General features: G+C 32.7%; 1 protein-coding gene across 1 annotated transcript in view; it reads left to right on the forward strand.

Moving 5' to 3' along the window:
- ERBB4 (erb-b2 receptor tyrosine kinase 4) overlaps nucleotides 1–15,207 on the forward strand; it is a 994,125-nt gene that overhangs the window by 360,016 nt on the left and 618,902 nt on the right. The window contains exon 2 of the mRNA XM_054585691.1: nucleotides 8,830–8,981. Within this exon, the coding sequence (XP_054441666.1) occupies nucleotides 8,830–8,981 (152 nt within the window). The remainder of the gene's footprint in view (nucleotides 1–8,829; nucleotides 8,982–15,207) is intronic.

Below are 15,207 nucleotides of genomic sequence, written 5' to 3' on the forward strand. Positions count from 1 at the left end.
CATTGAAAACTATTTTATTTCAGTTTTGTGTAATGTAAATTATAAAACATTTACTATTTTGGTGTCAATTTTTTTCTTTAATATCTTTCAAGTTAATTATATAAAATGCAATGTTTCTGAAATACAAGGGTGAGCAAAAGTAGGTTTATGGTTGTTTGTATGGAAACTAATAAAACTTTAAAAAATATTAATATAAGAATACACTCTGTGTTTTGCATACTCACAACTATAAACCTACATTTGCTTCACCCCTTACAAATCAATTTCTATTACTTATCATTTTGAATGTAATGACATTTGATATAAATATTTTTAAGTCATTGATAGGTATTTTTAATATTTAAAAGGTATGAATAGAATAAAAGCAATAAATGTAGAAGTATATTAATGGAATGACACATTAGTACGGAATATGGTTTATTTCAACAATACAAGAATGGTTCAGTATTTGGAATTCATTAATAATTTATTGTAATAAGTTAAAAAATTTTCAACAGTAGTTGAAAGTACATGATAAACTTCAACATTCAAATCTGGAATAAAAACGTAGTAAGGCCAGATGCTAAAATATCTAACACCCTGAAATGAATTTTGGGCTGAGAAAAGCATCCATGGATGTTAGGGGAGAGAGAGAGAGGAATGGCTGCTATGCCTATTAATTCAAAAAATTATCCTAAAAAGCCTGACCAGCACCAGCCAAGAAAGCAAAATAAAATAATATTATTGAAGACTGGATAAATCAAGAAACTCAAATGAGGTCTACTTATAAATTACGAGGATTTGCCAATGTAGCCAGGTTTACAGGGAAAACATACACAAATCATTGGGATTTTTGAAAATATATTACAATAATATCTAACTCAAAATGTAACAAAAATCATTCATTTGGGGACAAAAGCATAAAATAACTAGATTTTTATGATTTACAAAAAGGGGGATATTTAACATGGTTAGGCCTATAAGCCAACCTGAAGGTGTGTGATTTAATTTACATACAGTATGATGGACTTTTTGGTGTATAGTTCTCAGAGTGTTAACCTGCATATAGACTTTTTTAATCATACTCATGGGCCGCATGCAGACCAGTTCAGCCATGGCCCAAATTTCCCTCATGGCCTTTCACTCCTTCCATGCCATTCCCTAGCAACCACTGATCTGTTCTCCATCCTTGTAGTTTGGTCTTTTCCAAAACGCCGTTATCAGTGGAGTCATGTAGTATGTAGCTTTTTGAGCCTGGCTTATCTCAGTCAGCATAATGCTTTTGGGAATGTTCCATGTCAGCATATCAATCACCTGTTCATTTTTATAGATATTCATGGAAGGATATACATAGCTTATTTATCGTTCCTCCATAAGAGCATTGGTGTTTTCCCCCCAATTTTTGGTTAATTTAAGTAGAGCTGCTATAAAATTCATGTACATGCTCGTTGTGAACATAATTTTCATTTATCTAGGGATATGTCACAGTGTGACATCCTCAAGGACATCTACTGAATGCAGCCCCTTGCATAGGGCAAGAGTAGGTTTTAAATAAGTATTTTAGAAATAAATTTAATCAAAGAATTTTTGAGCTGGAAAAAGAAAAAAATTGGACCAAGTGAGAAAATAATTATCTAAGTTTACACAGCTAGAAAATGTTGGAGCAAAGGGTTCCTGTCATCCAGTGTCCTTACTGAGTGCTCATTCTTTGTGTTGGACTAATTTCAGTACATTATCATGCGAGCCTTGTATTTTAATTCAATTTAATGTATATATAGTATAAATATGCTATATATTGTACTCATACTATATACTATGCATTTAAATAAATGACCACAGTTAACTCTATCAGTGAGTCAGATATTATGCAAAGCAAATTACAAGTATTGATTTATTTAATTCTTATAACAGCCCTATGAGGTGGTATTTGTTATTACGTCCATTGTGCAGATGAGAAAAGAGAATGTTGGTAAGTCTAGGTAACTTGCTCAAGATTGCATTGCAAGTCAGTGGTTGAGCTAGATTTAAATGCTAGACATTGAGCTAAAGCTTGTGTTTAGCTCAATGTCTCGCATTAACACTCAGGTTTTGTGTTTTTAAACTCTATGATAGTTTTTATTGTTAAGAAAACTCAGCACAAAATCCCACATTGTAGATACAGAAATGAAGATTCAAAGTGGTGAAGTAGGTTGTTCAAGTTCATTCTGCTTTTAAAAATAGAGGAACCAGCATTTGATTGTGGTTTAATTATGTTTCTCAATGACTCCAAAGTTTATTTATTTAGTCAACAAATTTCGACTGAGTGTCTACTATATGTCAGTTCTTCTAGATGTTAAAAAGAGAAGAACTTCTAACTGTGGAGTTTCAATTCTAATAGAGACCCATAAACAATTGTAATTTGAAAACATGTAAAATGTAATTTCTGAAAGCAGTAAAACAAAAATAACGGCAAAGGAGATAGAGCATGGTATATTGAAACCTGGTACCTACTTAGACAAGGTGGTCAGAGAAAGCTTTTCACAAAGAGTGACATTTGAGCAAAGATCTAGATATATATTCTTACAGGGTACAGGAAGAAGTTTGGATTTTTAAGGCGTTAAATGGTGATGGAAGGAGACTTGACTTGGGGCGGTGAACACACAATGCAGCGAACAGATGATGTGTTGTGAAAGTGTGTACCTGAAACCTGTATAATTTTGTTAACCTGTGTTACTCCAATAAATTCAATAAAAAGTTTTTAAAAAGTGTGGATTTTATAAGAGGAGTGATTAGAAGCCAATAAGTGTTTTCAATAAGGGAGTAGTATGAAGGATCTATGTTTTTAAAAAGGTCATTCTGTTCTGTGCAGATCATGCTTCAGCAGGGACCAGTAAGGAATGCAGTAAGACTGTCAGGAGGTGCGTCAAAGGCCATGGGAGAGATGGCTGGGGCAGTGTGGATGAAGTCACTATGGCAGTGGAAACGATGGATTTGGCCCCGTTTTTGGATGTGTTTTGAACACAGAGCTGCCAAAACTTGCTGTCTCTGTGCCGCTATAATAGCACTCAGTAATGGTTGCAGAAAATGTCTGCTGCATCTCACATTCTCTTTAAATATTTTATAAAGGGTCTGACAAAGAATGCCCCTTTTTATTACAAAATACTTTCTTACAAAATCATAAGCATGTAATTCTGTAACATAACCATATCACATTCAAGCACACCATATGGCATTTTAGGTGAAATGTTCAAATTAAAATTGTAAATTATTACACTCATATTATTATACTACCACCAATACTCAAACAGGTGTTACTTCTGCCAGACCATGTATTTTAAGGTTTACTACATACAGCTCCAGTTTTCTAAATGCTCAGCACTGCTCGCTAAACGACAGCATACTTTTTATGTTATCATTTCTGAAAAAGAGAGTACTTATTAGCGTTAAATCAAAAAAATTAAGGAATTTTTAGTTTGCCAAATATGTTTTATGCATATTTGATGCATATCAGAATGATGCACACACAATGCACACATAGCTTATATATACTCCTCACTTCTTTTCTTACCATGTGCCGTTACAAACTACATGAACTCTTGCAAAATGTCTCAGAGATATAAATCTTTATATATATATATATGTTTTTATGATATTAGTTGAATAGATGCTAAATACATAATTATTGATTTCTTAACTCATAGTTCATACAAGCATTCAATTTGAAAGTTAGGCAAAAATTTCGTTTAATTTTTATTTTTTTTCCTCTTGTCTTTCTTGTGTAAGCCAATGGAATACTGGTTTCCATAGCCATAACAAGCCTGGAAGCAATACTGATTTTTAGTATTATATGGGTATTGAAAATATTTACTCATTTTACTCCTAATATATTTCCCCCATGAGTCAAATGAATAATATTGTTAATCAACCTTTTTGTATTGCTTCAAAATCCCAATTATAGATTTATCTATTTATTATTTTCCTGAATGACGATTATGTAGTTCACTCACTGTTGGATGCAAATATTAACTCAAAAAGAATAAAAATCCATGTTTGCAACTATGGCTACTTTTACAATAGAATCTTACAAAATAGAATAACTGGCAATTTTAAGGCCTCACATATATGGTTTTACTCGTCGAGCTGCAGCTGGAATGAAAACTCTAAGGAGCATATGTAAATTCAGGATTTTTCAAGCTTGAACTCTTGGAAGCTTATAGTTTAAGGACTTTATTATAGTGTTGGCAAAGGGGGCTGCATTTTGTTAAACGTGTTTGGGCTGGTGAAAATGATTTTTCAATTCTGTTTGATAAACAGCTGTGTGAAATCAATGAAACTTGATGGTTTCAGCATTGTCTTGTATACATTGCCTGATTGTAAAATCGATTGACAAATGGAAGTTGTGAGGCATTCAGTGAAGGCATCATGAGGAGAAATACAAATGATTTTTATGCTTCTCTCCAAACTTGTTCTTTTAAAATCAAGTCTGTCTTTCAAGATAAAAGTTAAGAGGAATATATTGCTTATTATAGGTAGCTTGTGTCAAACAAATACACAGGGATTTCTCACTGAAAAAAATATTTCCAAAATGGAACTGCGTGTAGTAAAAGCTCCAAGGACCAAAATATTAGAAAAATAGAATAGTCTGATTAGTCAGATTTTTTGTTTATTGAAGGATTACTTTTTCGTTGAAAAATATCTTTCATATGGTATATACAAAACACGGCTGAACACTGATTGAACGATAGACTCTTCTGAACTGAGGGTCATATTCTGAATATTCATTTTTTCTATTGTTTTATTGCAGTTCTCCCAATTTTCCCGTTGCTCTCCCCTGCCTCGCCCACGCTCCTCCCCGCCCCCACCGTCAATCCCCACCCCGCTGTCCACGTCCATGGGTCATCCACACCTGCTCGTTGGTTAGACCTTTCCCCTTTTTAACAATTAAAGGAATATAATTAAAAGGTAGTTTTTTTGCAAAGCACTGTGCTCTATATCTCAGCAGATGAGCAGATTCAAAATAATGATTAATATATTGCACCAGTCTTCAAAGAGTTTACAGACTATGTGGGTTTCTTATAGAAACATATATTTGTAATAAAAATTAGTAATAATAATCTACTGTATACCTCTTTTATATATGCAGAATTAGACACATGCAATAATATATGACATTTATATTAATAGATGTTTCATAATTTGTATAAGGTTCTATGAAAACACTAAATATTTAAAATCTTTTCATTTAGTGTTTGCATATTGATTTTTTTATATATTGATATTAACATAAGGGTTTATTTCCAATTGAAAGGAACTTGTAGAATACAAGTTACGCATAAATTGCAGTGTGTCATTGTATATAGTTTAGAAATGGTGTAGCAAGCTTATTAATTAATGCTTAATTAACCCCATTAGTAGTTGCATTGAAATATAAGCTTGCTTTCAAAGGAAATTAAAATAATTGAAAACTATTGCATAGACCCATATAATGGTAGCTTTTCTCCACAGACATTTCACAAGTTTATAAACATTTTGTTATCAATCTACTGAGAGTAATGTAATGAAAATCATGGATTATGCTGTTTCTTAGAAAGTATCTAGAGTGTATTGGGAAAAGGAGCTGGATTTTGATCTTGATGACAAAGATCATGCACATAAATCATTGCTTCTTGTTCTCCTGCTTGTGTTGAATATTATTGTAGTTTCCAATAGGAATTTTATTTTAAGTGTTTGTTGGTTTTAATAACAATGGGAACTTTCACAAAACCAGTTAAATGTTCATATGATCAATAATAAATTTGTCATTTCATTATGATTTGAATAAATTCAGTCAAATGCCCAGGCAGAGTTGTTAAAAATTATGTAAGGTCAAAAGCATATAATTTAACTAGAATTTAATCCTTTCTATGTATAGTATTTCAGCAGCTAGAACCAACATTCATCATTATCCTGATGTTAATGATAATAAAACAATGTAAAACCTCAATTGGTTGAAAACTCTGGTTCCTTTTAGCTCATTTCTCAGCCATCTCTAAGGCATACCCCTCATTCTTATGGTCCAAGATGATGGTTCAAATTCAAGCCATCACATGTCTATTTCAGGGAGCAGATTGGAAGAAGGTGTGAAGAAGAAAGGAGCAAAGTCAGGCTCCAACTAAGCATTAAACAATGCCCTAGGATGGTATCATGCAATATGGCATAACTCAGTTCCTGGTTATGACAGCCCTAGAAAACAAATATCTAATTTTTAGACTATTTCTTTTTGAAACCTCACATTTAAAAAAAATGTTAACTATCACCATTCTCCAGAGTTCTATAAGCTTATCACCTCCACACTGTCCTCCCTTCCAAATACCAAGCCCCTCATGCCCCACACTAGAATCCATGTGTTGCTCTGGGAATGCAATTTTTGCAGAGTCATAAGAATGGATGCAAAGATGTCTAGAATCCTCAACATCCATTCTCCTCTTCCTTCACAGTAACAGACTGCACAATTTTAGCCAGGCATGTTACCACCTGAAATAAAGATTACATTTCTCTGATCACCTTGGAGTTAAACTTAAGGTTAGGGGTAAGGTTAGGCTAACAGGGTTAGGGTACTGAAATCTAGATAGCCTAAAACAGCAGCAGTTTATTCCTTCACAGTCCTAGAGCCTAGTAGTCCAATACCAAGGTTTCAGCTGGGTGATGCTCCCTCTGAGACTCTGGATAGAATCTTTCCTTGATTCTTCTTTGCTTCTGGTGGTAACAATCAATTCTTGGCATTTCTTGGATGTTGGCTTCATCACTCCTATCTTTGCTTCTGTGATGACGTGGATTTCTCCCTGTGTATTGGCATCCTGTTTTCTTCTTAGAAGGACATGAATCATACTGGATTAGGGCCCACCCTGATATCGTTATTTTAACTTGTTTATATCTAAAAAGAACCTATTTCAAAATAAAGTCACATTCACAAGTACCAGGGGTTAGGACTCCAATAAATCTTTTAAGATGACAAAGTTCCACTTTTAAAAGAGTATTTCTAGAACATATACTGTTTGATGAGCTTTAAATATCCAGACAGAAATAGTGTGTGTTTTGTTTTCATAATGTGATTCCACTATGATTAAAGTTCTACATTATTTTTCAAGACATTTAGATTCTAACTTTTCTTATTTTTAATAATTTTTAATAATTTTGTCAATAGGCAAAAGCAGGTTGTAAGGTGGTCCAAATTATTAGACTATACCCATCTAGTTTTTTTCCCTTTCTGTACGGAAACCCATTTCATTGAATAACACATCCTTTGTCATTTCTGTATACATCATGTTCAGTTGTGTATATGACAGTATCTTCAAAGTTTACACTTTATATTTTGCCTTATATTTTATGTATATTAATAACTTACTCAAAGATATTCCTTCACCATCCATTTTTTACTTTACATACTATTATTGTAAGATTTATAATACAGTTTTTCAGTCCATTACTGATTCAAGTTGGTGCATTAAATGGTATAGATTTTGTTCAGGGAGGTATACAAGCCATGAGAAGCAATAACTAAATCTGACTTCTAGAGGACAGAAAAGATATCAACACAAACACATGCAGCCAAAACCAAAGAACACACATCTGAACACTCATGTGCTCACATATGAACAGATTCTACAACCATACCCCAAAGATGGCAAACAAAAATCATTTATTACCAGTCTATTACACCTCAGAACACTGATGAATGTATGTGGTGATGACCTTATTTATATCAATAAAAATTTATATTTCATTACACAGTCTTTTTGTAAATGTTTCAGTCCAAGTTGTTTAATATTTGTATTTTAAAAGGTAGTATTCTGAGGGTTTAAAATTAAGCACAAGTTTTATATAGAAAATATCCTCAGTGAGAACAGCTTATTTTACAATAGAAAAATACCATTTTAAAAAAATAAAAAAATACTACTGTTATCATTTTTTGATTTTCATTTACTTGCATATGTAGAATTTATCCTGTTGGAAAGGAGAGTAAATTATAAGCCCAAAGGAAAATCTTGTTCAAATGAAATTAAGTGTATATATGTGCTTTATAGGTTCACAGAGCAAGCAAAGAAACATGAATAGTGGACTCATGGGCACCGACAATGAGGGGATTGTGGGAGTGGGGGGTGGGGCAGGGAGGAGCGATGGGGAAAAAGGGGGAACAGCTGTACCTGAGCAACAATAAATAAAAATATTACAATTGCTTTTTTTAAAAAAATGTGATTTTAAATTTATCTCCTTGCCATGTTTCTGTAGAACCTATGCCTTCTTTCTCTCTGTGGTTAGTACATGCAATTTATGAACATAAATGTGTAATATTATATGTGAAATCTAAAGAAAACCTGACTCATAAAAACAGAGAAAAGAACGATGATTACCAGGGACTCGTGGATAGGAGAACTGGGAGAGAGTTAGAACATAAACCTCTAGTTATATGATGAATACGTTTTGGGAACTCTAATGTACAGGGTGGTGGTTTTAGTTAACAATAATGTATTACACACTTGAAAGTTGCTAAGAGAATAAATCTTCATTGTCTTTGCCACAAAAAAAGAAATAGTAATTATGTAAGATGATCGCGGTGTTAGCTAGCTGTTGATAATCATTTTGAAACATATGTATCAAATCAATGTGTTGTGCACCTTAAACTTACACAGTGTTATATCTCAATGAATCTGAAAAAAATAAAAGTGCAGACATTTATCAGTGTGCAGGTCACAGATCTTAATAACTTTAAAAATATTTGAATTCATGGGCTTGTAGTAGAGTTGTGGAATACAGAGTTGAGAAAGATATTATTGTATTGTACATATCATATAAAGGCTATCTAACTCCCCGTGAATCTTCTTGTCTTGGCAGTGTGTGCGGGAACAGAGAATAAGCTGAGCTCTCTCTCTGACCTGGAGCAGCAGTATCGAGCCTTGCGCAAATACTATGAGAACTGTGAGGTGGTCATGGGCAACTTGGAGATAACCAGCATTGAGCACAACCGCGACCTCTCCTTTCTGCGGGTAAAGCTGTCTCTTTCTTTCTCTTTGTGAGTGAACAGTGGTGTCGCGATTCATAAAGATAGACCAGCTTGTTTGCACCTGATGGCTATGCTCTTCTGACCAGCAAGGACCATTGTAGGCAAAAGATAAGAGGTACCAAGGTACACGCAGGGAGAGAACAAGAGTTGCAATGCCGTAATGATTGGCATCCTGAGTGTAGAGCAGCTACTGTCGCCCCAAGATGGATAGAGATTCTTTGAGGGTGCAGTGTATGATATCTAGCAAGTTTGTTGTTTTCTGAAATTACAAGCAAGAGGAAAACTAGAAGAGTCAGTAGACCAATTAGTTATTAATTGTAAGTTTAGCTCATAATCTACTTTCTGCTCCATTTCCTATCATTTTGGAAATTTTAGATTATTTTATGTTACCATAATGAGACCAATAATGTTACCTTTAGAAGAAAAATGATGTTTGTTTTGAAAAACCTGCAATTATTTAAAAGAGACTCACAGGAATTGCAAGTACTTATGTGGATCAACATGAATGCATACAGGGTGGTGGAGGAAGTAAGTTAGTAGTAGTTCATATAAAAATTATATAATAATTAATAAATAATAACACAAGAATACATTGTTTTATGTACTCACAACTGTAAACCTACTGTTGACCCACCCATTACTTGTATATACAAATTACCCAGGCAACTAGTGTCCTTTTACAAATTTGTTTGAATGGTACCTATCCCTATTCTATTAAACAGGCTACATTAGTGCTTAATGCCTACAGGTTTTTGTGTTTTGCTTTAACCAAAATAGGTATAGGAAAATCTGACCTTCAAAGACTTTTGACAAAGTGAGGTGGGGATATGGTTGTTTGTATAACTAACAATTTATTCTTTATACAAGAATTAATAGGATATATAACATCCTTAGGATACATATGATCTTGTTTTCAATAGTATTTACACATTTGTATAAATCAAGACAAAAATGATGTGAAGAATCATACTACAGTAACCAATTTAGTGGATAGTAAATTATTCAAAGGACCATGGAAATTTTGATAAATCTATACTTATGTAAGTAGTAAAAAAAGTGATTTTAAATACTTTGAATATAATAAACATGTATATAAATAATAATAACTGTAGTAAATGAACCATCTCAAAATCTAAATAATATTATGAGGCATATGATATCTGTTTTTAAAATGATTATTGTATTGGTATGGTATAGGAAATAAAGGTTTTTTTTATATTATACCGTTGGTTGACATGACTCTGATGCTATGATTCGTATGTCAAAGATTCTTTTTTAATAATTATGTTTAATTATGACTTTTTTAAATCAAAATAGATAATAAAAGTTATCTAAATCCTAGAATGAGAGGGCCTGTAAAGAACTTAACTTTTTCTTTTTCAATTTTGGACTGTTATTTTGAGAAAGAGACACATACAAGTTATCCCATAGCAGCCATTCAAAAGAATACATCTGAGTATTAGTTATTAAAATTTGCTTGCAAGCTTTTAGCTTGTCATGATTGATTATTTTCAGGTAGATTTTATTCTTCAACATCAAAATGAAATCATGGTGTATGAGCTGATTTGTAAATTTGTTTAGAAATGTCGAGGAACTCAATGATGTTGTAGAAAGAAAAACTGAGCTCTGGATTTGGAATCCAGAGAGATAAATAGTTTAAATACTCTATTAGATCAAAATAATACAAAAATATTATAAAGACAACCTTAGATCCTTGTTTTTCTTCTTGTGATGTATTTCCTTTGTTTGCTATGTGGTATTTGTCCAACTAAGAATTTGTTGTTACGCAAGAATTAATAGGATATGTAGCATAGATATAGATTATACCAGCTTAAAAAAATATAGTCACCAATATTAGAAGTAATGCTCTTTAAAATAAATAACATAAAAACCCTGGCCAGATAGCTCAGTTGGTTAGACTGTCATCCCCATATGCCAAGGTTGCGGGTTCGATCTTCAATTGAGCCACATATAAGAAGCAACCAATGAGTGCATAAATAAGCAGAACAACAAATAGCTGTTTCTCTTTCTCCATCTCTCTTTCTCTAAAAATCAATAAATTAAAAAAATAAAGAAATAAGTAATATAAAACTGATTATTATATATTTTAAAGTTGTATAACTTTTGAGATCTTACAGGTAACAGAATAGCTTAATCAAAAATAAACTTCAGTTTTTAATCTTTAGAAATACAAAATATGAAATAAAGATATTTGAGTAATATGGTCTATATGGTTGGATAGCCTACTTTTTAAGAAACCATTCTGAAGTAAAAAATAAGTTAATAGAATGAACATATTCGGGAAATAATAAAATGAGTATCAAGGTTTCCACCTGGATCAAGAAACAAGTTGTTTATTTAAAACAGTAAGTTTTGGTTTCAAAGCTGCATCTCAAAAAGTTCATATACATTTTGTATTAACCCATGCATATGCCTCTATTTTCAGCTTTTCACTTAAAGATAACTTGAATAGGCTTTTTTGCATATTAATAACATCTTTTTTGTTTCACCTATCTTTTGTTCCTTTGGACAATAACCGTTTCTAATTGTTACATATGTTTATTCACTCAACAAGTGATCTTGGCCCAAGGATCCAATACCAAGTAATCCTTTGTTCTCCATTTCCACAGTATTGTAGTATTGTAGAAGGTTACAGAAGTATAATACATAAGTACTGCAAATATGTTTGTTAATGTCCATATAATGTATACTAAATATATTTTGTACATATATAGACTTCTATAAAATTTTATAGTTGTTAAGACAGAAATAAGAAGCCAGAATAATGAAGGCATGTTCTTGTGTTAATAGAAGGTGTGGGTGCTGGGCCAAGAAAGGAATGGCTAATTCTGACAAATTCAGGAAAGATTTCATCAAAGAGGTGCTTGAATGGGATCATTTCAAAGTACATAATCTGTCCAAAATTGACACATTGCAATAACTAGAGTCCATGTAAAAGGAATCTAGTGACTGTAGATTATACTATAATTTCAATGCTTTGAATTATATGAGTGAATAGTAAATTTGCATTAATCTATCCTATGGATTACATAGCCCTCAGGCATATTTATGTAACTATAATTCATGGAGCAACTTACAGACACATGCAATTTTTCTTTCTCTAAGAATGGCCCAAAACTATAATGTGTTTAGAAAGACATCAGGGATAGAAATCTCACATTTCATTCTGGAATTAGTTTCTGCCATTAGGAACTTAAGAAATCACTTTTGTTTTTAAAAGGTTTTTCATACTTACATTGATCTCTAATTAGCAAGGTCATAAACTGCTCTAATTTCTATGATTCATAAGAGCAGTTTACCCAGATATCTTGTTTATCTCTTTTGCTATCTGATTAATTGCTGCCTAGTACAGTGCCTAAAATATCATAGACTTTTGTTAAGTATTTTTTGAATGGGCAAATTAATGGATAATTTTTTTAATCATTAAGAATAATGACTGTAGATCACTACTTCACATATGAAATATTCTCTGGTGAAGGAATAGGTGAGTGCCTTATCAGGTTATTTAAGTGTGAGACCACCAAGGATCAGGTGTGTAGGCATTAGACATGGTCTGAATCAATAAATATCCCTTCTCATGAAGGTTTGAAATTGTGATCAGGATCATTCAGTTTCTATATCAGTTTCTTAACCACTTGAACACCAGAACACAGCCATCTTTTTGCTTGTGCTTTCTGAATATAGGCAACACATTGAAACAGACACAGAGAGCAGAGAAATATCATTCACCCTGTTACTGGTGAGGGAACTGTTCATTTCTAGGTTCCAGTCTCCTTCTGGAGACTGGTTGCATTCTAGCCACTGAGTTCATAAAGTACTCCTGGATCTTGGTAGTCACTTTGAATTGATGTCACCATTTTTCTTTAAACTAGATAGTGTTGTTTTCTTTTAGTGTAACCAAAATATGTCTTTTAGTACGTTTCCCAAGATCTCAGAAAAAGTGGGCCAATGAAATTGGATTGAAGACATGTTTACATATAATCTTTAAAAAAAAAAAAAACTTACACTGCTTTGGAGATACTTCATTAATCTTTAATAGACATATTTTATTAAAATACCTTGAAATGTATTCTTTTGAAGATGGATTTATTATATCAAACTTGATACTTATTTCTGCAAACACCTTTGAACACAGCTTTGCTATAACCTCCAAGTTTTTACATTTCTTTTTGGTAAAAAAAAAAAAAACCTAATTGACAATATTTAACATTAGGTCCCTGAGACATCACATAGTTGGCAAGAAAAAAACTCTAAAACTTATTTACTATGTATTTTGTCAATGTCACAGGTTAAGCCATATAATAGAAAACAGAAAAGTATAAAAATAACAGATTTTTGCTACTGTCTTATACTGTGAACCTTTCAAACAAGGCAAATATAACAAGTAATGGGATGAACTAGTAGATCTTTTACTCTTATTAGAATTCTTTGGAGTTTTCTCACTTGGGTCATTGCATTGGTCTTTCTGACCCCCGCTGACATTTATAATTCAGCACTTCTAAACAAGTACCAGACCTACCAGCTCGTATACTTCAAATGTATTTTCTGTTTTATATATCCACTTTAAGGAAATAAATATTAAGTGTCAACTTAATGAAAAGCAGGTGATATATAATGCTAAGTGTAAAATGAAATGTTAACACCTATCCTGAACCAATTCTATCATAGGTATTAATTTTTAATTTATTGCTTGAATTCACTGTGTAAAAATTGTTTTGGAAATGGTATTTATTAGGATTATGAAGAGATAAATTTATTTAGCAGTTGGTTCACTAACCTACGATATTAATAATATCAGTAACTCATTGGATTATACATTAATTATTATACATCTATTTTACTGGAAAATGAATACAAATAAATTAATACATTGACATATTTCTAAATAGTGGCAATAATCCATGATTGACAGCAAAAGGCAATGATGCTGAAAACTATACTATTTAAAAATATATATTTTACTGAATTTACTGGGGTTTACATTGGTTAAGGGGTAAATGGTGACAAAAGGAGACTAGACTTTCGGTGGTTAACACACAATGTACTATACAGATGATGTATTATAGAATCGTGCACTCGAAACATTTGTAATTTTATTAACCAAAAAACTATACTTTTTAAAGCAAAAACAGTTTTAAAAGGAAACCTCTCAACACTTGGCTATTGTAAATTGTGCTGCTATGAACATTGGGGTGCATAGGTTCTTTTGTATTGGTGTTTTGGTGTTCTCAGGGTATGTGTTGGAGCAACCTAAATGCCCATTAGTAGATGATTGGATCAAAAAATTATGGTACATATACACAATGGAATACTACGCAGCAGAAAGAAAAAAAGAAGTACTAAACTTTGCGACAGCATGGATGGAACTGGAGAGCATCATGCTAAGCGAAATAAGCCAGGGGACGAAAGACAAATACTATATGATCTCACCTATAGGCGGAACCTAACCAATAATGCAAAGATGCAAGGAAAATATGACCAGCAACACTGAAAGGAAAAGAAATCAACGGAGACAAGAGGGAAGTGGGGGCAGGGAAAGGGAAGGGAAGGGGAAAGTCAAGGAACATATAGCAAGGACTCATGGACAAAACCAAAGCAGAAGAGCTGAGGGAGGGAAGGAGGGAGGGGGCAAGGTAAAGAGGTAGGGGGAGGCAGAGACAAATGTATTTAAAAAGTAAATAAATTAAAAAAAATCAATTAAAATGTAAACAATTAAATAAAGAAATGAAAAATCAAAACAAAATAAAAAAAAAGGAAACCTCTCAGATCATGAATAACACATGTTATTATGAATTATGAAAAAGATTAGCTGCTTTTATTGTATATTTGGCAGAGCTATAGGGAGTTTTTTTTTAATATACAGGAAATGCCATCTAAAACTGTCTATTAAAAATAAAATAATTATTTCTTTATAGCAATCGTATACATTGTTCATGTTCTTCTACCAAAATATGTCCCATGTTTTCCATGTCCCCTTCTCTTTATTTTAAATGTATTTCATTGATTATGCTATTAGAGTTGTCTCAATTTTTCCCCCTTCGTCCCTCTCTGCCTGGTCACCCCGCTGACCATCATTCCCCCCACTTAGATCATGTCCATGGGGCGTGCATACAAGTTCTTTGGCTTCTCCATTGCCTATACTATTCTTAACCTCCCCCTGCCTGTTTTGTACATATCAGTTTTGCTTC

Source organism: Pteronotus mesoamericanus, unplaced genomic scaffold (genome assembly GCF_021234165.1).
Source record: "Pteronotus mesoamericanus isolate MK-2021 breed Mesoamerican mustached bat unplaced genomic scaffold, CSHL_Meso_final contig_90, whole genome shotgun sequence".
NCBI lineage: Eukaryota > Metazoa > Chordata > Mammalia > Chiroptera > Mormoopidae > Pteronotus > Pteronotus mesoamericanus.